The 20,982-nt window shown below is 52.2% G+C and overlaps 2 protein-coding genes across 5 annotated transcripts in view; one reads left to right on the top strand and one right to left on the bottom strand.

Moving 5' to 3' along the window:
- Positions 1-390: 390 nt before the first annotated feature.
- Positions 391-10,453, bottom strand: TULP2 (TUB like protein 2). 2 transcript variants are annotated; one of them, XM_075537938.1, is made up of 14 exons: positions 9,785-10,453; positions 9,266-9,298; positions 8,837-8,888; positions 8,376-8,505; positions 7,405-7,548; positions 6,995-7,120; positions 4,866-4,925; positions 4,619-4,734; positions 3,936-4,241; positions 2,824-2,936; positions 1,389-1,503; positions 1,206-1,304; positions 774-945; positions 391-540 (listed from the first exon to the last, which is right to left on the bottom strand). In XM_075537938.1, exons 2-14 carry the CDS (start codon positions 9,295-9,297, stop codon positions 407-409), a joined length of 1,599 nt encoding a protein of 532 aa, XP_075394053.1. In that variant the 5' UTR covers position 9,298; positions 9,785-10,453; the 3' UTR covers positions 391-406. The 2 variants fall into 2 exon arrangements, with proteins under 2 accessions (XP_075394053.1, XP_075394052.1); XM_075537937.1 differs by having other exon boundaries at positions 391-945; positions 9,785-10,448.
- The window catches only part of NUCB1 (nucleobindin 1), a 25,246-nt gene continuing 14,684 nt past the window's right edge, over positions 10,421-20,982 (top strand). Inside the window, exons 1-4 of one of the 3 annotated variants that reach the window (XM_075537940.1) lie at positions 10,421-10,566; positions 10,943-11,112; positions 12,953-13,060; positions 15,120-15,255. In XM_075537940.1, the coding sequence (XP_075394055.1) occupies positions 10,954-11,112; positions 12,953-13,060; positions 15,120-15,255 (403 nt within the window). In that variant the 5' untranslated portion in view covers positions 10,421-10,566; positions 10,943-10,953. Of the gene's footprint in view, positions 10,578-10,942; positions 11,113-12,952; positions 13,061-15,119; positions 15,256-20,982 lie in introns of all 3 variants that reach the window. The other 2 variants (XM_075537941.1, XM_075537939.1) reach the window with 2 other exon arrangements.

The following is a 20,982-nucleotide window of genomic DNA, read 5'->3' as shown; positions in this document are numbered from 1 at the left end:
GTTGTCCACCCATCAGGGAGGAGGTTATATGTAGATCCTTGTAATTGGTTCCCCCTTCCCACACGACCCTCCGCTTTTCATGTGTGTGTGTTTATTGTTTGAAGTGAACTTGTCACAAGACTCCAAGTCCATTTGCTTCACGTTCCTTTTGTCTTTAAGCTGAAAGTCACTTTTCTACCGATGTCCGGCTTGTGAGTCGATAAGCCTTTCTTCATAGCTGTTGAGTTTTTTCCCTTCCCTAAACCCCCCACTCCCACGGCCGGCGCTGCTGCACCACATGTAAGATCTGTTAATTATTAGTAATGTTGGGTATTATCAGTATGGTGCAAATGTAGGCATGTGGGAGAGGGGAGCTTCCCCAAATGAGCAGGCCTAGAAGCTAGTGCAGGGAAAGGATTTTATTGTGTTACTCACACGCCAGCTTGCCATCGAAGCTGGACAAGCAGATGCCAAAGGCTTGGAGTGGGCAAAGCGGGAAACTGAAGTCCATGGTGAACAAGTCTGTGGCCACGCGGCCGAACTGAAGCACCAGGTAATTCGCTGGGGAGTGTGGCGGGTGGGAGGAGGGAAATCGGAAAATAAGCTCTCTCCTACTGCTACATCTTGTCCCTAGTATAGGCACCCGAACTCAAGGCCCCAGTAAACTACAATACCCAGAAGGCCGTGCAACAGCGTGCAGGCTAGCCTGCCTTGTGAACCCCCCAAGTGTTGATGGGAGAAGTAGTTCCCGCTCACGCCCCCTCGTGTTGGGAAGCGGGTTCCTAGGAGCTCACAGTCATCAGGGTGTACAATCTGGAAGTTTTTGACCGAGGCCCGATTGACGCGACCGTGAAAATTGAGCACGTAGGTGCCTTTCTCTTCGCTCCACGACGGGGCTTTATTTGGCAACAGGATCAGCCCCTCTCTGTCTCCCCTCTGGAGACGATTCGGTAGCGACTCCTGTACCTAAAAAGGGAAGGGTTGTTGACCTACCACCAACCCACTGTTACCCCTAGGAATGTAGAATTTGAGGGTGGCAGCTCCCTGGGAGAAAGATGAGGCTCTCTACACCTACATCATCATAATGATTTCCAGCCTCGGAAAACGTTATGAAGCAATTCTACTCCGCCCTCTCCAGGGTCAAGTTGAGTCTGAATCGCGATTGGCATGGGTCCTGCAACCCAATGTCCCCCCTCCGACCTTGATCCGGAGATTGAGGGACTCACATTCCGTGGCTGGACCGTCATTCTCTGGTTCTCAGTGTCAAGTCCTGGGATGATCACAGTCATTTTCCTGGGTCCCCGGAATCCCAAGATGTTGGTCTCCTGGGGACATTAGGCTGCAATTGGTTTGACTTTCCCCCCTCACCCCCTAAAGCCAGTCTCTGTTCAATCAGCCCCAACACTCACGTAACACACGGCCCCCAGCTCCTCCCTGATCTGGGCAGTATCCTGGACGAAACTCTTCCGGTCAGGGTTGATGCCTTTGTTGAAGATGATAAATTTAGTGCCCAAGATATTGGATCTGCTCCACAAGGGGAATGGAACCCCATCAAAGTAAATAAATAAATAAAAAGAAAGAAAGTAACACGGATTGTTACCATTTGGCTGCACGATTTGAATGTCCCGTCTCAACTTTCATGAATGCTTCCTACCTACTCTCTAAGGTCAATTCCCCTCAATCAGAGGAGAAACAGGCTCGATAGGGTGAAGTTCTTTGCCAGGAATCAAAGAAGTGGAGATACTACCGATTGACTATACTTTCAAGTCTCCGCTCTTAAACACTACAGAAACCTCAGACTGTGCACAGTTCTTCCTATCTTGAGTTACCTCCCCTATCCTTTCAGTCCTCCCTGCTATAGCTTGTTACCCCAGGAAGTAGTATCCCAGGCCCTTCGATCTTCATTGCACCATGTTTGTTTGTTTTATTTACTTTTCTGGGCCTTTTTAAAGGTGCCTTGGTGACATAATTGGGCTGCTAACTGTAAGGTCAGCAGTTCAAACCAACCAGCAGCTCTGAGAGGGAAAGATGAGGCTTTCTGTCCCTATAAAGATTTACAGCCTCAGAAACCCAAAGGAGCAGTGCTGCTCTGTCCTATAGGGTCACTCTGAGTCAGAATTGACTCAAGGGCCTTGAATTTTAATCTGGGCCCTTAAGGATCCTCTAGAACAGTGGTTCTCAACCTTCCTAATGCCAAGAACTCATGTTGTGATAACCTCCCCAACCATAAAATTATTTTCGCTGCTACTTCTTCACTGTCATTTTGCTACTGTGATGAATCAGGTGACCCCTGTGAAAGGGTCATTTTTAAGGTGACCACACATACCGATTTTTAACAATTTTTCCCACGTCCCAGGGCGTTTAAAAATGTCCCGATTTTTGGAAAGAATGCACGACAAGCTAGGGTATACAGTTTTCAGCTGCCATGTGGCTATTTCGCCAGGATATGAGTTTTATCAATAGTGTCCTGCTTTACCAATGTTAAAATCTGGTTACCTTAATGGGTCGCGACCCACAAACTGAGAACCACTGCTCTAGAATTCACACGCCTCAGGTCAATTCTCCCACAGGGAGGAGGGAGTTTCAACCCCACCCCTCTCACGATGTCAAATGTCTTAAATGCCAGCCATTCTTCCAAAGGATTTCTAACCCCCAGCTGTCTGGGGTGTGTATGTGTGTGGGGTGTGGAAGTATGTGATGTGATGAACTACAAAACCCATGATGCTTTAGGAGAAATGGTTCCAGAGTAGGTGGAACTTCTGCTCCGTGGCCTCTTGGGAAGTGTAGTCCACTTGTATCCTTTGCCCTGCCACCCGTTTGCACGCACATCAGGACTCTGCCCACCTGACTTTGCCCACAAAATTGTGCCCACCACGAGACAGGTCCACGGGGTCCATCGAGATGAGGTAATTCGAAGTTTTGCTCCTCCTTCTCTTCCGCCCCGCTAAAAGGAAGTGCTGTGGATAGGAGGAACGGCCCATTAGCACTGATATCTAGCATCAGGATCAAGTTAGAGGCTGAAAAGCAAGAAAACCCATATGCCCGTGACAGAAGAAGCAGAAACCTTACTGAAGGAAGTAGTTGGCTGGTTTCTTAAGAACTTAGTAGCCCTTGCTTAGTATCACCTCACCTTTTCTCATTATGGGTCAGAGCTCAAGGCTGAGACCCCCGATGGAGCCAAACCTGGTTGTGATAGGCAAGGTTTGGCTATAAGGAATGGAGGAAAACTTCACTCACAGCAATGAGGCAAGCAGGGTTTTTGATAGAAATATGTGAAAGTAAAAAAAAAAAATCCTGACTTGAAGTACCCCAAAAGCTCCTTTCTTGGAGATAGGGTACCCTGAGAAGAGAAGGCACTCTGGGAGAGGGGAAATGACTCCCAACTACGATTATCTAAGTGCGACTCAAGAAGAGGGGAGGTGTGGCCAAGGCGGGCATTGTCTGGCTTTGGGGAGAGGCATTGCTACCCTTGGAAAAATTGAGACAGAGGGGGCGTGGCCTGGAATAGAAAGCCACCAATGAGTGATGCAGCTTGGTCGCTGAGGGGTGGGATTTATGCTGGGACTGGGCGGGGTTCTTATAAGGGGCGGGTCTTGGGCCAACATTGGTCCAGCCTGCACCAGCAGAGGGTCTGTAAGGAGTGGGGTTTGAGACCCTGAGAGGACCGTCCCATATCTAGGGGGGGGGGGGCAAGGCTTCTTTATGAGACTGGCTGTAGGGTCGATCCCACCAACTTGGTACTCATGAGCAACTTCAATGGAGAGGAGATCTAGCAACCAGCTCTCTCTACGGGTGTCAGCCTAGTAAACTTTAGGGGGCACGTCTACTTTTACACCTGGGGGCGCTAGGACTTTTGTAACCCACTGACAGCACCCGAAAAGACAGCCCAACAAAGATGGACTCTTGTGACCGATTTGTCCCTGGGAGGGGAGGCTTGCTCGCGCGGCTCACCGCACCTTCCTGCCGTCGTCTGCCTCCAGGTAGAGATAGTAGAAGGGAAACATTCCCTTGTTAACACCGGTCTTGTTCCGGCTGATGCGGCATTGAACCGTGTGGCCCCGCATCGCCGGCCGCAGCATGTAGGCCTCCAGGTCTTCGCCCAGCCGGGGCCCGGGGGCCCGGAGTGGCAGGAGCTCCAGGTTCGCGTCCTTGCTTCCGCTGTCATCCTCGCCTTCTGGGACCTGGGGCATCTCCTGCATTTCTCCTAGGAGGTCCGGCTCCGTGGCCTTCACATCCTTAACGTACAAGTACAGGTCTTCTCCCTGATACCACGCACCACGGTCCACGTTGAGGGACGACCACAGCCCCAGGATTACCAGCCACTGATCGGCCAACCCTGTTCAGGGTTCCGCCCTCTCCCCACCCCTATTTCCTGCCCATTAGTCAAGACGTTAAGAACCCTGGTGGCGTAGTGGTTTTCGCGTTGGGCTGCTAACCGCAAGGTTCCCAGTTCGAAACCACCAGCCTCTGTGAGGGAGAAAGATGGGGCTTTCTATTCCTGTAAAGAGTTAATGTCTCGGAAACCCACAAGGGCGGTTATACCCTGTCCTATACGGCCACTATGAGTGGGCCTCCACTGGATGGCCGAGTGTCAAGGCAGTGAGTCAAGTGGTCCCCCACTGGCAACACTTTCTCCCACCTTGTAGGAAGCAAAACCTTCAAGTTGCTGGTCGCTAGTCAGCTCCGGTAGCCCGAGACTACACAACAGGTCTTCATTTTCGCCATCTTGGGATTTATCGTCTACAGCATTGTCCCCTGAGGGTGGAACAAGGCGGGGGTTAAGCTCAGGATGTCTCCAGAGATGAGACTAGGTCACCAGTGCTGGCTGAAGATGGCCTCTTTGCACACACCCACCTCCCACCCCCACCCTTCTTCATCGTACTCACCTTCCAGATTCGCCTCTTCCTCGCTTTTCTCGGGGGTCTCTCCTCCAGGTGAGGAGTCCTCTGAGGATACAGGGACATTCAGGTTTCCCTTTCCCAGGCCCCGCAGGAGAACTGAGACCGTCAGGCTCAAGGGTACATTTGGTCTAACAGTTAAGAAGCCTATTACTGATAAGGAGCTCTGGTGGCATAGTGGTTATGCCATTGCTAGGTTCGCAGTTCGAAACCATCAGCTGCTTCTCACAGAAACCCACCGGGGCAATTCTCTCTTGCCCTGCGGAGCAGAGGTCCTCAACCGTCCTCATGCCGCGACCCTTTCAGACAGTTCCTCATGTGGTGGTGACTCCCCAGCCATACAACTATTTCCATTGCTACTTCATCACTGTCATATTGCTACTGTTATGAATCGCGTGTAACTATCTGATAGGCAGGATGTATTTGCGTGGTTACAAATTGAACAGAATTAAAGCATCCTGATGAATCACAAACAATATGTAATTATATAGTGTGAAATATTTGCGTGTTTTCCGATGGTCTTAGGAGGTGGACCCCTGTGAAAGGGTCGTGCGACACCCTCCCACGGGGTCACGACCCGTAGGTTGAGAACCGCTGCCCTACAGGGTGGCTCCGGGCCGGAACTGAATCGATGGCAGTAAGTTCGGGTAAAGCAGCCCCGGTGGCGCTGTCGAATAAGCATCAGACCGCTAACCGAAAGGTTAGTGGTACAAGCCCACTCCGATGGAGAAAGTTGAGGCTGTCTGCCCCTGTGGAGATTGACAGCCTCGGACACCCTCTATGGGGATTGCTAGGATCGCCTCCATGGTAGTGGATTTTGATGTCATTGATATGGTTGGCCATGGCATAAGAATAAAAAGGAATATTGCTAAATAGAGAGGATTCGATACTCTATGTCTGAACCTACCCACAGCGTAGGGAAATCACGCCCACTGGCAGGACTACCAGGTTCCGCCCCAGCCTTCCCTTGGAATGAAGCAATGATCCACGCTCATTGAAAGATGACTGGGGGTGCTGGCTATGTAGGGTTTTTTTTGTGGGGGGGTCTGTGTGGTGCATTCACCTTTGCACATTTTCAATGCTGTCCTTGAAGTGGCTTTTGGCCTGAAAGCTTTACTGAGGTCAGTCACACAGACACCAAACACAAACAAAAACCACATACTGTACGGCTTCGTTTAGAATAAATGTCTAGCACGGGCAAATCTGTAGGGGGAGAATTTCTTGAGACCCGGGGAAGTGGAAGAGTGGGACTCCTTTTGGGGGTTGATGGAAATGTTCTAGAATTGATGACGGCGCGGGCTGCATGAACCTGTGACCGAACTCAAACCTATTTTTGATTTTGTGGTTAATTTGTGAGTTTAGAAGCAAAGCACACCTAAGTCAATGCTCACTCAGGACAGCCCGATAGGACAGAGTAGAACTGCCCCTGTGGGTTTTCAATGCTGTCATCTGCACGGGAGCCAAAAGCCTCGTCTTTCTCCTGCTGGTCTGCGGGTGCATTCCAACTACGCACCTTGTGGTTAGTCTGCTCCACGTGGAACCCATTCACGGGAATTCCTGATGTGATTCAGGAGACTGCACATGTTTCAAAAGGAGCCCTGGAGTGGTTACTCGTTGGACTGCTAACTGCAAGGGTCAGCGGTTCAAAACCACCAGCCACTCCCCAGGAGAGAGATGGGGCTCTCTATTCCCGGAAACTCACAGGGATAAGCCTACCCTGTCTTGTAGGGTCACTATGAGTAGACATGGCAGTGAAAGGGTTTTTTTTTTTTGGTTATATGTTTCAAAGGTGGCTTTTCTGGGGGGGGAATCTTCTCAGAAGCAAATCACAGGCAGGTCTGTTATTTCTCGGCTGGGTGGGTTCTCCCAAGGGCAATAGATCGATCGCTTGGTTACAATCACTAGGATACTAGTGTCAACCATTAGTACCAATCAGGAACCTTCATCCTGAATGCCAATGGATTTTAAACTTGACGTGAGTGGAATGGTACCATATTATGAATCGCATCGCAATCAAACTGCCCTCCCGAAAAGAAAGGGTGTGGCATAGTGGGATGAGGATTTGGGGCAGTACCAGGGGATTCGATTTCACCCCAATACCCCTCCCCCCAAATTACCAGGTTCTTGGCAGGTGGACCAACCCCTGCGTCTAGTCCTCAGAGGCTCTTTTAACGGAGGAGGGGGAGTCGGAGGGGGGAGCAAGGTTTCCAAGGAGTCTTCTTCCAGTGGCAGATCTGAACTGTCTAGGAATCGAATCGGGAGAAGACGGTGGAGTGGAGGGATGGTTCCCTTGGAGTAGACGGGAAAAGAGGGGCTGGAGACCCGGATTCTTGGGCAGTGGAGATGGAGGAAGTTCAGGCCCTGGATTCCCCAGTGGCACTGAGGGAGGGCAGGGCTGGGGGTTGGGCAGCAGTGGCCTGTGTGAGGAAGGGTGATCTGCTGGATCACTGACTCCCGCAGACCCCTGCAGATTCTAGGGTTCCAGTGGGAGGGCGGATCTTAGCAGTTTCCCAGGGCTCCGTATTACCTGTTTCGGCCAGGTCCACCAGGTTCTCCTTTCCACTGCTGTCTCCACCGCAGCTCCTGGTGCTGGTGCTCAGGGCACTCTGGTCCCCAGAGCTCAGAGGTGCCTCTGTAACATTCTCCTGAAGTGAGGGGTCCCCCCCGGGGCCTGGGAGGGCAGGCGGACAGGCGCATTAAAACCGGCCACAAATTCTGGTCATCAGCCAATGAAAACAGCTCTCTCACTAGACTCCCAGGCCTTGTTCCTTATTGCATTCATCACCCAACATCACCCCCTAGCACACCCCCAGACCCCAGAATTCATCTGAAGGCTCAAACCAGCCCAGTCTTTGCTGGAAAATTGTGGTAGGCTAGCTTCATAAGCAATCGCCTGAGCAGCTTATATGCGCTCTTCAGGATCCCATACGCCAAATTACTAGGACTCCCCGCCTCCAGCCCTCTATCAGGTCTTGCCTTCTCAAAACTCACTTTGAGTGCATTTCTATTCCTAAGGACCTTTTAGAACCAGAGTAGAATTGTCTCTGTCAGTTTCTGAGACTGTAAATCTCTTTACTGGAGCAGAACGTCTCATCTTTCTCTCAAGGAGCAGTGGGTGGGTTAGAACTGCTGACCTAGTGGTTTGCAACCAAAAGCTTAACCCAGCTCGCCACCAGGCCTTACATAAGCTGTTAAGCGCATTCAAAGGGGGCCACCGCACCCCTGCAGGCCACGCCCCGGCTCGACCGGGCCCCGCCCCAGGAACCACGCCGGTTCTCATGGGCCCCCAGCTCTGCGGAGCCCAATCCCAACCTTCTGCTCGGCGCGCTCCGCCCCCGAAAGCTGGTGACCCCGCCCCGCTTTGGCTGGTCCCGCCCTTAAACGGCCCCTTAGGCTTCTATTTGACTCCGCCCACAGTGCACCGGCAGGCCGCGCCCCCGCATGAATACAGGCCCTGCCCCCAGCCTGCAGGCCCCTCCCTCTAGTCCTTCCAGTCACCATTTTCACTGGGGATGCGCAGCTTATCCTGCCTTCTCGGTCGCCGGTGCTGCAGAAAAGCGTCCGGATTGGCCTGAACCATGAGGTGTTCTTGGCGCTTCCGTCGTTGCTTCTTCTCAATTATTCGCCACTGCAGGGGTTAGCCCCGGGAGGGGTGGGGGTGGGAGGCGGGAAAGGGGCGGGATAGGCGTCAAAACCAGAAGGGAAGGGAAAGCTGGGATGTAGTGGGGCCTGGGGCAAGGGGAGGCCTGCATTGGTGGAAGGCTTCTCCCACCAACCCAAGAGACGGTCCCCATCTCTCCTTCCTCAGACCCCAAACCCTAAGGAACCTGTATTTCTTAACGTTTGAGGCTCATCACCAGAATTTGCTTAGCCTTCCAGATTCTTACTGTTTTCACTGTAGAGTTGGGGGGAGGGGAGGGTGATGGAAGAGTCCAGGCTGGTTCCTTGGGCCACAGTACCTGCTGCTCCAGTTTCTGCATCCTCATGATGGCGAGCTCATCACCAAAGGCCCTGGAGAGAGAGGGACCCTCGTGGTGACAGTAAGCAGGACATCTCGCTTGCCCAAGAACCTTTCTCTCCCACCGTCCCCGGGGCTCAACTTAGGGTTCTGAACATGTGTGAGGTCACACACGATATGGAACCTCCGGGGTTGCCCTGTTCTGTCAGTTCGTAGAACCATCTAGAATTCAGGGGTCAGCAATTCCAGACATGTTGCATCCAAGCGTCCAGTCCCGTCCCCCACACCAAACACCCATCCTTCAGGAGTCTAGCCCCCAAACCCCCTTCCTGTCAGCTCGATGATATGCAACATCGCAACCAAGAGCTGAGGGTCTGGGATCATCATGCATTTCCATCCCCCCACCCCTCCTATCCCATTCCCCACTCACTCTTTTTTCCAGATATGGTTCTCCCAAGACATTCTGGAGAAGCAAGCATTAGTCAGAATTCCAGCCCAACACCCATGTAGTCTACTTTCCAGCCCCTCATCCTAAGGCTTAGGCCTCTTGAGCTCATGAAGTCCATGGCTATGGAGCTTTGTAGCGACTCATAGGACTGAGCAGAACTGTCTCATAGGGAGCAGACTGCCACATCTTTCTGCGCCGAGCGTGGTGGCTGGTGAACCGCGGACCTTCCCATTTAGCATCAAGCATTTAACAGCTGTCCCTCCAGGCCTCCTCCTCCTCCTCCTGGACTCAGACAACCAATCCTGTTAGGGACCCAGAAACCCAGTTCTACCTTTTATCACTACGAGGAGTCCTGGTGGCCCGTTCCTGCTCATCTTAAAGTACTGAATTCTCTCTCATCCCGTAGTCCAATCTCTGACTCTCAAAGGCCCAAGCACGGGGACTCTGGCCTCTGGCCTCCAAACCCCTGACCCCCAAGACCCTCTAGACCCCAGCACCCACCTGCCTGGGATCCTGAAGATGCTTTCTCAACTGCTCACATTCATGCCTCCCTGAATTGCCTCAGTGGCCTATCTTGAAACTAACCAGACCTTCTTTTTGAGAAAGGAAGATCTAATCTACGGTATCTAGGCAGGGGAAGACCAGAGGGGTCAGAGGGAGAAGGAGATTCTCACTGTGACTTGCCCAGACCCTCGCTTTCCGACCTCCAGGCTCCACCTCCCACAAGCAACAATCACCGCCCCCCACCACGGCATTGAAGTAGCCAGGCAACCCTACTACAGACGTTCCGAATTGGAACAGAGTGCGGATATTCCTTAAAGGGCTCTAAGAGCGGCCCCACAGCAGTCTCGCTTTCACGTGGAACAACTTATAAATGTGGGTTGTGCAATTGCTTCGGAGGTCTACGTTAGGCATGCGGAAACTACAACTCCCATGAAGCAAGGGGGCAAAAATGTCCTCCGAGGTTGGCTCATTTCTCTCCAGGCCTGCAGGGAGTTGTAGTTCAAGCGTCGTCGCGCTCCCTCTGTTGCCCCTCAACCGACAGACGATGTGGCGCCGGAGAAGCCGGACTTCCGAGAAAGAGAAGGCACAACTTCCGAGGAAAGGCGAGCTACTTCGGCGAGAGGTGAGGCTGCAGGAGTGGAGGAACAGGCCCGAAGCCTGGCTCCGGCCTGGACCAATCAGCATCTAGGGGCGGTGCTTGCAGGGAAAGCGGGCGTGGCTTAGAGGGGAAATTGCCCAGAACGCACCGGAGGTCCTAGCCGGCGAAAACGCCCTCTGCGGTGCGTGAGAGGTGAGGGGTCTGGGCATCCGGACTCCTGGGTCCTGGGACCGTGGGAGGCAGAGGACCTAGAGCCCTGGAAAGCTGGGTCCTGGGGGAGGGTGGCTGAGCGCCCGAACTTCTGGGAAGAGAGGAGGCTAGGTGCTTGGACTCTTGGATCTTGGAGAGATGGAGTGGGGGGAGGGGGGAGGTCTTAGGTCCCAGAAACTGGGGTGCTGAATCCCTAGACTCCTGGGTCCAAGCAAGATAAGACTGACTAGGGTTCCGGAATCCTGAGTCCTGGGGGGCTGGCGGCGCTGGGGGTTCACAGCCCTGCCTGCGTCTTGGGAAGGAGGAAGCTTGGGTGATTCCACGATTTCACCAGCACTGCCTTGCAGACCACGCCGCTATGCCTCCCGCGGGGCCCCGCGCTGCCCTCCTACCGCCGCTGCTGCTCCTGCTGCTGCGCACTGCCCTGGCCGTGCCCCTGGAGCGGGGGGTGCCCAAGAAGGAGGACGGCCCCGCGACTGAGAGCCCCGTGAGTGGCCCTGCCCTGCTCTCCAGCCAGGTGTCTGATGTGGTCCTACAATTCCCGCGGACCCCCGTGGCCCCTGGGCTGGGGTGGTGGGTCCTGGATCCGTCGGGACGACTTCCGGTCCCAGGGACTGACTGATGCGGCGTGGACTTTGGCAGTCATTCATAGGAGACTGCGGGAGTTGACAGGACAGTGGTGCTGAACTGGGGAGGGGACCTAGCTCCATGTCCCCTACTGTGGACACTGGTCAGATTTTTTTTCCCCCAGTGAAAAGTCTTTTAAGTTCAACCACCCCACCCCCTGCCCGGCCCAGCCCCCCGCTTCCATCCCAAAAGAATATGAAAAAAAAAAAAAAAAGAACTACAGTTCCCAGAAGCAGCGACAGGCGATGTTAGTCAGCAGGAGGTGTTCTTGACCCGGGTGGAGCTTGTCGGAGGTGATTGCGCAATCATTGATTACGAAGGATCACGTGAAAGGCGTTTGTGCATTTCCACACAGGTTTATTAAAAACCCCTATGGAATCTTCGACTCAGGGCGGTTGGGGTTTCAAGATCCAATACCCTGATCTTTGGTCTGAATCATCCCACGACTCCCCCTTGGTTTGGGGTGTCCTGTGTTGCCCAGCGCCATTGGGTGAACTAGTGAACCCCACAGGGCAGAACAAAACTCACAAGGGTATGTCACCATCCTCTTTATAGGTCGCAGATGGCCAGGTCTTTATTAAGAGGAGCTGCGGGGTGGGAGGTAGGGGAAGCGGGGACAGGGGGAGTGTTTAAACCATCAATCTTTTGGCCGGCAGCTAAGCATTTAGGCATTGTCCCTCCAAGCCTCCCAAGGTACAGACAACAGGTCACATAGGACAGGTTCCCATGGAGCGCGGGAGTTCTCTGCTCTGAATTCTTGCAAACACTCAAGGGCAACATGAACTGGAAGGAGAAAAAAAACCCCAAACTCCCTGCCCATTGAGTTCATTCTGACTCATAATGTCTCTGCCCTATGGGGCCACTATGCGTTGAAAAGGGCTTCCGTGGGAGTGGGTTTGGTTTTTCGTTTGTTGATAGACTTTAACCTACAACCAGTAGAGGCATCAGTGCCATCAAATTTATTTCCACTCAGAACAAACCCAAGTGACCCAGTAGAACTCAGTACGACTCGGTGGGTTTGTGCCAACTGCTAACCTTTGGGTGATGGGCCAGGCCCCTCACCCCGATGCCGTTAAGTCTTCTTATAGCAATAATCCTACTGATGTTGGGTCCACTCTGACTTAGAGCAGCCTATTGGACTTCCCCAGAGGGTTTCCCAGGCTACAGTCAGGAGGAGGCCCACCACATCTTTCTTCAAGGATGGGGGGCAGGAACCACTAACCTTTTGCCCAGCAGCCAAGCCCCTTACAGAAAATAATACCCCCACCCCCACCACCGAACATGTTCCAGCCTGCTCTCGGGCAATGGATTTTGGTTTGGGGTTTGTGTGCTGCAGGGTGGGGTGGAGGGAGTTGAGGGGGTGTGTAGGCTTGGCTTTTGTGGTTTTCATTTCATCTCTTCTACAGAGATTCAGCCATACGCTTGCGTAATGATTTACAGTCTCTGAGACACACACACACACACACACCACCACCACCACCACCACCACCCGGAGCAGTTCTACTCTGCCCTAAGAGGGGCAGCGGGTTTGGTTTGTGACACCTTGGAAAGAAAGTGGGTGGCCGTCATGGACCCCGAGGGCTAGCCAACCTGCCTGGCATCACATAGCACAGTGGGACCCTCAGTGGCCACCACCTGGGAACAGGGCTGACATTGCTTGCGGGAAGGCCGGGAGTGGGGAAGGGGGGCAGAGCTGGGGCTGCTATCTATGTGTGCCCTTGTCACCTTAGGACACAGGCTTGTATTACCACCGGTACCTCCAAGAGGTCATCAACGTGCTTGAGACCGATGGGCACTTCCGGGAGAAGCTGCAGGCCGCCAATGCCGAGGACATCAAGGTGGGTCCAGAGGCTGGGTGGGGTGCAGGCGGGAGGGCAGAGGCTGGAAGAACTCTGGACCTCCTACCAGGTCCACGGTATCCAGCCATGCTAGCTTGCTCTGTCCCAGGAGGCTTCTGGGGAGAGGCAGTCATTTCTTGGGGGTCACACTGGCTGGGAGAAGCCTTGGGGCTGGAGACTGTGGTAAACAGGGACCTGTACAGTCAGGTGTCGGCTCCTGTTCCTTGCTGGCAATGCCACCAGGGGCAGTTGACTTGAACCTTTCTGTGCCTCAGTTTTCCTGGCTGTAAAATGGCCTCTCAAGAGTTCGGGCTAGGATCTTCTGAGTTAAGAAATAGAGCTGGTAGCATTAAGTGTCCTGTTGCTTAAATTTCTCAGTTAAATGTAGACTTGAGCATCAAGTGTCCGTACTCCCATTGCCACCGACGCTCATGTGAAGTCCCCCAAAGGAGGGGAGACTTAGAGGCAGGACAGAGGACTCAGGCCCTGGCGACTGTATCTGCCTCCCTCCCATCTCCCCATTGACCCTGAAGTCTCACTCCAGGGCTGTCTCGGTCCAAAGCCATTCCCTATCCAGCTTGCAGAACCCCTACCCCACCCTCCACCACCCTCCCTGGACAGTACAGCAGCTCCTGTGGCCTGTTATAGTGATAGTCAAGGGGGGGTCCCCCCACCTCCACACCATCCTACATCCCTAGGGTTCTTCTCCATCTGGGCCCAGCGCGTTCCATCTGCCAGGCTGGACCCCAATCCTGGAGTTCTCTCAGGCTCCTCCTATGGCTGTGTGCGTAGGCAGATGCCCCTCCCCATCCCCACGCCCCTCACCCCCACCCTTGCCCCTTGCTAGGCTCCACCCTTGAGTTCCACAAGCCCAAGGCCTCTTGCGCCATGCCCCCTCTGTTCTTCCAAGTCCCGCCTCTGCTCCCTTATCACAAATCAGCTGAGGCTCTCCTTACTCCACCCTTTCAAGGTACCCCTGCCCCTCTCAGGCTCCGCCCCAGCATGCCAGGCCCCGCCCCTGGACTCTTCCCACCAGACTTGAGAACCTTAAAGCAGCCCCTCCTACTTCCCAGCCTGGGGGACCGAGGCCAGCCTGCCCAAGATCTTAACATCTGCCAAGCAATGCGTGAGGCAGTGGCGGGTTAATGAGACCCACCCAGCCTGGAGTGCTCTGAGCTGGGTCCTCTTGCCTTAGTTTCTGTGTCACTCCTGCGGGGTCGTGGTAGGAATTAGCCCTCTTGTACCTGGCCTGGCGCTGCCCAAGGTGGCAGTGAATTGCCAGCCTTATTCTGAGATCCAGAGCTAGAAGTGGGTGTGCTGCCTACACCGGGATTTGAACCCCAGACCCTGAACCTCCACCGTGAGAGGATACTGTACCGAGTTAGTAAAAAGTACCAGCTTGGTGAGGATGTCAGTCTGGGTAGACTAGAGAGACAAATTCATAGACACGCATGTGTATAAGAAAGAGGTTTACATACAAGAGCAATTGAATATTGAGGAAACATCCCAGCCCCGTCCAGGTGAAGTCCATAATTCCAAAATTAGCTCATATGCCCCAATACCAATCTATAAATTGCTCTTCAGACTCACACAACACATACAATGATGCTGGATGCAGGAAGATCACAGGCCAGTGGGTGGAAAGTCTTGTGGATCCAGTGGCAGTGGAAGCATCTCAAAGCAGGTGTGGGTCTCCACGTGGCTCCTCCAGCTCAGGGCACTAGTGTAGCTCCATGTGTCTTGTCAGCTGCAATGTCTCCCAGGGGCTCAGCGTGTATCCCGCCTCCAGCGAGGTACTAAGCTCCTTAGTGCCTCCAAAATGCAGTCATGGAGCTGCGACCTGATTGACAGGCTAGACTCCACCCCACAGCAAGCTGGCAAAGCTTATGTAACCACCAGAGTCAGGAAAACCACCTGGGGGTCAGGGGCTGGGGAAGAAGGCAGGCGGACCCAGACCTGGGTATCAGAAAGCTTGCAGAAAGTTCCAGAAGGGCAGAGCCAGGGTGAGGTCAGCATCCGGCCCCCCAACTTGACCAGTGCCGCCTCTGTCCCCGGGCAGAGCGGGAAGCTGAGCCGGGAGCTGGACTTCGTCAGTCACAACGTCCGCACCAAGCTGGACGAGCTGAAACGGCAGGAGGTGTCGCGGCTTCGGATGTTGCTGAAGGTCAAGATGGACGCCGAGCAGCAGGAGCCCAGTGAGCAGGGGGGACCGTGGGGGAGTGGGGGGGCTTGTCATCCATCACCGGTAAAAGGTGTGTCCATGCAGCACACTAGTGACTCATTGGGGCCCTGCGCCCCGCATGTGCAGTCACCACCTGCTTCTCAACGGAGGCATGTGTGCTGCTTGGCTGCTGCGCGATGCTCTGGTAGCGCAGTGAGTTAAGCACAAAGCTGCTCACCAGGAGTAGGCGGTTTCCAACCTGGACAACCCATCCCAAACTCACCTCCATTGAGGTGAATCTGACTCACATTGACACCAAGACTGTCAGCCTTCACGGACACAGGCAGCCTCCTTGCGCTCCTGCAGAGCGGCTGGTGGGTTTGAACCACCAACCTACTGGTTAGCAGCCCAACACTTAACCCACTGCTCCACCAGGGCCCCTGGGTTATCAGTTATTCCAACGAGGTCTCCGGAGCCATTGCTGCCCTTGCTGGGGGTCAAGTCCATTACTGACGCGTTGTGACCCCGTCTGACGGAGCAGCCCAGCCCCATAGGGGTTTCTAGGCTGTCATCTTTATGGCCGGAGGTCTGGGGGTGCAGGGGTGATGCTCTTAGGTTATAGCTGAGTGCCAGAAGGTCAGCTGTCTGAAACCCCACCCCCCAGCCCCGCCCCTGGAGAAAGAAAGATTGACAGCCGTGGGAACCCCAAGGCAGGTCTGCGCTGCCTATGGGGTGGCTGTTAGTTGTATTGACTCAACAGGCCCCACCTTCAAATGTAGTCTTTGATAGAAACCCATCTGTTAGCTCTTTGGAGCTTTGGTGACCCTGTCACGTCAGCGACAGGCTACTGACCTCCAGCCTGGCACGTCGGACCCACTGACTCCTCTGCTGCTGCTATGGTGGGCAAAGTCCAACACTAAGAAAGAGAAAAACCAAATCACTGCCATCAATCCATTTCGGACGCCCCGTGACACGATGACGCAGAGTGGAACTGCCTCTAGGGGGTTTCCGAGACTGTCGATCTTTACAGGAGCGAAAGCCCCATCTCTTAACCTCAGAGGGGCTGAGCTCACGGAGGCAGCGGTCGAGAGGCCCCATGGAGCATGACACTGGGTAGATCTGCTGCCCAAGACCTCTTTAAGATGTTGAAAAGCCAAGGAGGTTACGAAGGTGTGCCTGCCCCAAGCTGTGATGTTTTCTATCACCTCCGACACGTGGATGTGAAAGGTGGGCATCGAATGAGGAAAATCGCAGACGCATTCAAATAGTGCTCATGAATATTGCAAGAGCTCCGCCTTCCTCAAGCCAAGACCCTTCAGACAGTTCCTCATGTGGTGGTGACCCCCCAGCCAAAACATGATGTTCGTTGCTACTTCATCACCGTCATGTTGCTACTGTGATGAATTGGGCGGCCCCTGTGAAAGGGTCCTTCGACCTCCAAAGGGGTCAAGACCCACAGGTTGAGAACCGCGGCATGATGGACTGCCCAGAGAGCACAGCAAATCTGTCCCAGCAGGGTGCTCCTCCGAGGCAAGGATGGCCAGACTTCGTCTCATGTACTTTGGACGTTGTCGGCGCCAGCCGACGAGTCGAACAGCCCTGAAAGGGGAAGTGAGGATTAAGGAAAAAGAGAGAGACAGAAATTATTGGGAGGGCAACAATCTGATGGACTGAAGCACCAGAGTTTATTCTACACACTCCTTCTATCCATGCAGAAATAACCCGGGGTTAATTATCTCATTGTTAAGCAAGCACATTTGATACACATAGCAACTCTATCTTCTGCCAAGCCAGACATCCTTGAGAAAATGAAACCACCTGTTTTTCCCAGGCCTTGCATACTTTCTTGTCCTTGCCAGTCTGTTCAAAGTATAAAATCATAGAAGAAATCAGCAAACACTGACACATAAGTCATGAGACTTCTCAGCCGTTTCAAGGCTGAGTCTTAATGGCCTTCAACATCTCCCCCTTGTTTATTTACTGAAGATGAGTTTACTCAAAACGTCGGCAGATGACTGTGCCTGTCTTAGGTTGTCGAGTCCTGAAATTGCCCTTATCCATCATAAGTCACAGTCCTCCAGGCGACTATGACCTGTCTTAGGTTGGGACACTCAGACTCGATCTTACCCATCTCTGACTAACCAGCCTCTGCCTTACACCCCTGTTTGTGGAGGGGGAAAGGTGTTCAGGTGCACTTCATGAAGCTTTGTTCTTCAGGTCAATAATTCAACCATAACCTTGCACAGTATCATAGGGAGTATTCATAAGATCAACAATACACACACTCCTGCTGTGACTAGAGACATAAGCATGTGAGGTAGGTCTCTGAGATTTCCTAACGAAGGGAAAGCATCTCAAATATGCTGGAGCCAATCCTCAGCAACATTAGCGGCATCAAAGTCAAGAGACTTAGCATCTTTTATGGCTAATATTTCTTGACGCAGTTTTAATAAATCTAAAGACTCATTAGCATTGTGCCAAGTACCTTGAAGACGATTCTTCACTTTAATCCAGCCTTGCTGACTGCTGTTGTACTGTTTAGGTGTAACCAGATCCATGTAAATACAGCATGGCAATGTAGACTAGACCTGGCCTTAAGCCCTTGCACCTCGTCTCCTAAATACATGACCATGTCATAAAGAACGTTTACTTTTTGTTCTAACTTCCTGTCTGTATCTTCTTGAGTTCCCAACACATTAGGCACATTTTTGGATAATTCATTTCCACAGTGGGCAGTTTGTAGGTTTTGTGAAAGTACAATTGCTGCAGTCGTAACAGTAGCAACTAAACTTAATATGGCTAAAATACTTGCTCTGAGCAAACCCACCCACAAAACTCTTAGGTCTGGTTAATGCTTTTTCAATCTCTTCTCATACCTATAACCCTTTTTCTGAATACCAAGGCCCAGTAATAGTCACTGGCAACATAACAAAAGAAGGTTGATATAAAATGGTGGTGACAATACCGTCAGGGGTGCAGGTAATACCATTAGACAAATTACAATTATTACAAGACATATTAGACTTACACTCATCATGATCTATAGTAATATTCCCTGCCAAAAGTACATAAGGCGATGGTACGCAGGCAGTAACGTTTCCCTGCGGTCTGGAGGAAGGGCCCATAAGCTTCACGTCCCCCCCAAAGCAGCCCCTGTTTTCCACCATTGAGTTTGTGGAAAACCCGAGTCTGACCACCAATGTCCTGCAGACAGCCCCCTTTCCCATTTGGCAGTGTTTTTTTAGTATTGTCCTGGTTGCCAGACCAATCAATGATATATCTCTCTGTTGTGATGTTATACCGGATGGGCTTGTCCGTGAGACACGATCTCCACAATATGGTTTTTTTATTCTGTCCAGTCTCTAGTCCACAAGGATAAAAAGACTGGAGTGGATGAGATTGCATTTTCTTCACCTTGTACAGGGAGGGCATGAGTCATTAACCCACGCCGTGATTTCCAGACCTTCCCAGACAGCAGGATGTAAGAGGGGTGGATCAGGACGTAAGCCTAGTACTTCTCACTGCGTAATGTCCCCAGAAGCACTTCTGGGCAAATTATCATCTGCATGGTTTGCAAACTGCACCAACCGTTCATCAGTCGCTGCGCTCCATCAGCATCCTGCGGAGAAACACAAACATGCCCTCTTCCCCATATTAATACCAGGTCGAGGCCATGTCTTGAGGCAAAACAAGCCAATGATACCTCTTCATAGGCTCTTTGAAGTTGGTGGAAGAAACACTAAAGGCAAATCTTTTACAATCATTTTGAAACAATGGGATAGTGTAAAAACAGTCTTTTAAGTCTATAATGATCTTGTATGTATTGGCTGGAATAGCAGAGGGGGAAGGGAGCACAGCCTGCAGGGCTCCCATAAGTTCCGTAGTATCATTAACCCTCCTTTACTGATTTTCCTTGCAAAGCAACTGCTATTGCAAGCCCCTGAGTAAAGGAAGGTTCAATGTCCGAGCATAGTCTGACATAATCCGACAGGTTGCCCTTTTTCCTAAAAGGTCTCAGCGCTGCCTGGCAGACAGTATTTGCATTTTCAAAAGCCAATTGTTTCCATTCTGCGGGGGCAAGCACCCCAACGGAAAGTGTATCTACTAAAGATTGAGTAAAAGGGGCGGTCGGGCCATATTGGGCACAAGAAACCTTGAGTTCTTTTAGCTGTTTGAAAGGAATTGGAGTATGATCTCTGACCAGATTACCCTGGGCATCCTGTCGCTCAATCACAGGGAGCAGCATACTGAACCCCCCTATATCGTCTCCTCGTTCTGCTGCAGCATGTACGGCAGCACTAAGATAGATCATTAACCTGGAGCCCTGGTCACAACGGGTGCTCCAACTGGCAAGTCTTTTAGAAAAGGATTCTTTTCGCTGAGTGCACTCTGAGACCTCTGAGATACCTTGGCCCCAGTAAGTTTTGGCACCCATTCCTGGGTCTCCATCAGAGAGTGTTTTTCTATTAACTTGACTCGCATCGCCCTCACTTTTGCTGCTAAGGATGCATAAGCTTCCTCCCAGCCTACCACCTTCGCTTCATCCTGGCAGGACTTCTGAGTCTCTTGCGCTGGGTTATGATTCTCACCCTGGAGTCCCTCATGCCTAGGGTCCAGGCTATGCCTAACTAAATTCCACAGACTAAACGTGTCTATGGGAACCTTACTAGGTCCATTAGCAGTATAGTGATCTTTCAACCGTTGCCCTACTTTTTGCCAAGTTTCAATATTTACAGTCCCGTCCTCAGGAAACCAAGGACATACCTTAACCACAAAACCTAAAAGCTTCTCTAATCTTTAGTGGCTTACTTTTGCCCCTCTAACTTTTAACATATTTTGAAGCACATTTACAAAGATCTTTTTGCTATTTCCTTGTCCCATTTTTCTCCCAATAGCTACTCACCGCACACCAATCTCTTCATGTACACCTTTGTAATCCGCGGTGTCCTTCACTTTGTCCCCCGTGTTCAGGGGCCCTGTTCGGGAGCCACCTTGACGGAGCCAGCCGACGAGTCGAACAGTCCTGAAAGGGGGAGTGAGGATTAAGGAAAAAAAGACAAAGTATTGGGAGGGCAACAGTCTGATGGACTGAAGCCCCGAGTTTATTCTACACACTCCTATCCATGCAGAAACAACCCGGGGTTAATTATCTCATTGTTAAGCAAGCACATTTGATACACATAACAACTCCATCTTCTGCCAAGCCGGGCATCCTTGAGAAAATTAAACAACCTGTTTTTCCCAGACCTTGCATGCTTTCTTGTACTTGAGAGTCTGTTCAAAGCGTAAACTCACAGAAGAAATCAGCAAGCACTGACACATAGGTCATGAGACTTCTCAGCCATTTCAAGGCTGAGTTTTAATGGCCTTCAACAGGACGTGTCAGGAGAGACCAGTCCCTGGAGAAGGACATCCTGCTTGGAAAAGTAGAGGGTCAGGGACAAAGAAGGCCCCCAGTGAGGTGGATGGACACCGTGGCGGCAGCAGTGAGTCAGGCGTAACCCAACTGCAAGCAGACGCAGGACCAGGCAGTGGTCTTTGCTGTCCTACATCCGGTTGCTATGAGCTGGAAAGGATGTGAGAACAATTAACATTTCTGGGGACAGATTTTGCCAAATCTTCTCTCCCCCCCAGCCCCATTTCCTATCCCTCTTACCCCAAGCCACTGGTGGGTTCAAACCACTGACCTGCTAGACAGCCCACCCCCACCGCTGGGATCCCTTTGTAACTGCTCCATATGAGGGAATTAGGGAGTCGAGAG

This window comes from Tenrec ecaudatus, chromosome 18 (assembly GCF_050624435.1).
Source record: "Tenrec ecaudatus isolate mTenEca1 chromosome 18, mTenEca1.hap1, whole genome shotgun sequence".
In the NCBI taxonomy this organism is placed as follows: domain Eukaryota; kingdom Metazoa; phylum Chordata; class Mammalia; order Afrosoricida; family Tenrecidae; genus Tenrec; species Tenrec ecaudatus.
This window is presented reverse-complemented; position numbering and strand designations above follow the sequence as displayed.

Coding starts and splice junctions, on each gene's coding strand:
- TULP2 (XM_075537937.1), bottom strand. CDS start 9,297: ATGTCTTGGGAGAACCATATCTGGAAAAAAGA. Junction 8,889..9,265: donor AACCATATCTGGAAAAAAGA/GTGAGTGGGGAA, acceptor CTCTCTCTCCAG/GGCCTTTGGTGATGAGCTCG. Junction 4,735..4,865: donor GGAAGAGGCGAATCTGGAAG/GTGAGTACGATG, acceptor TTCCACCCTCAG/GGGACAATGCTGTAGACGAT.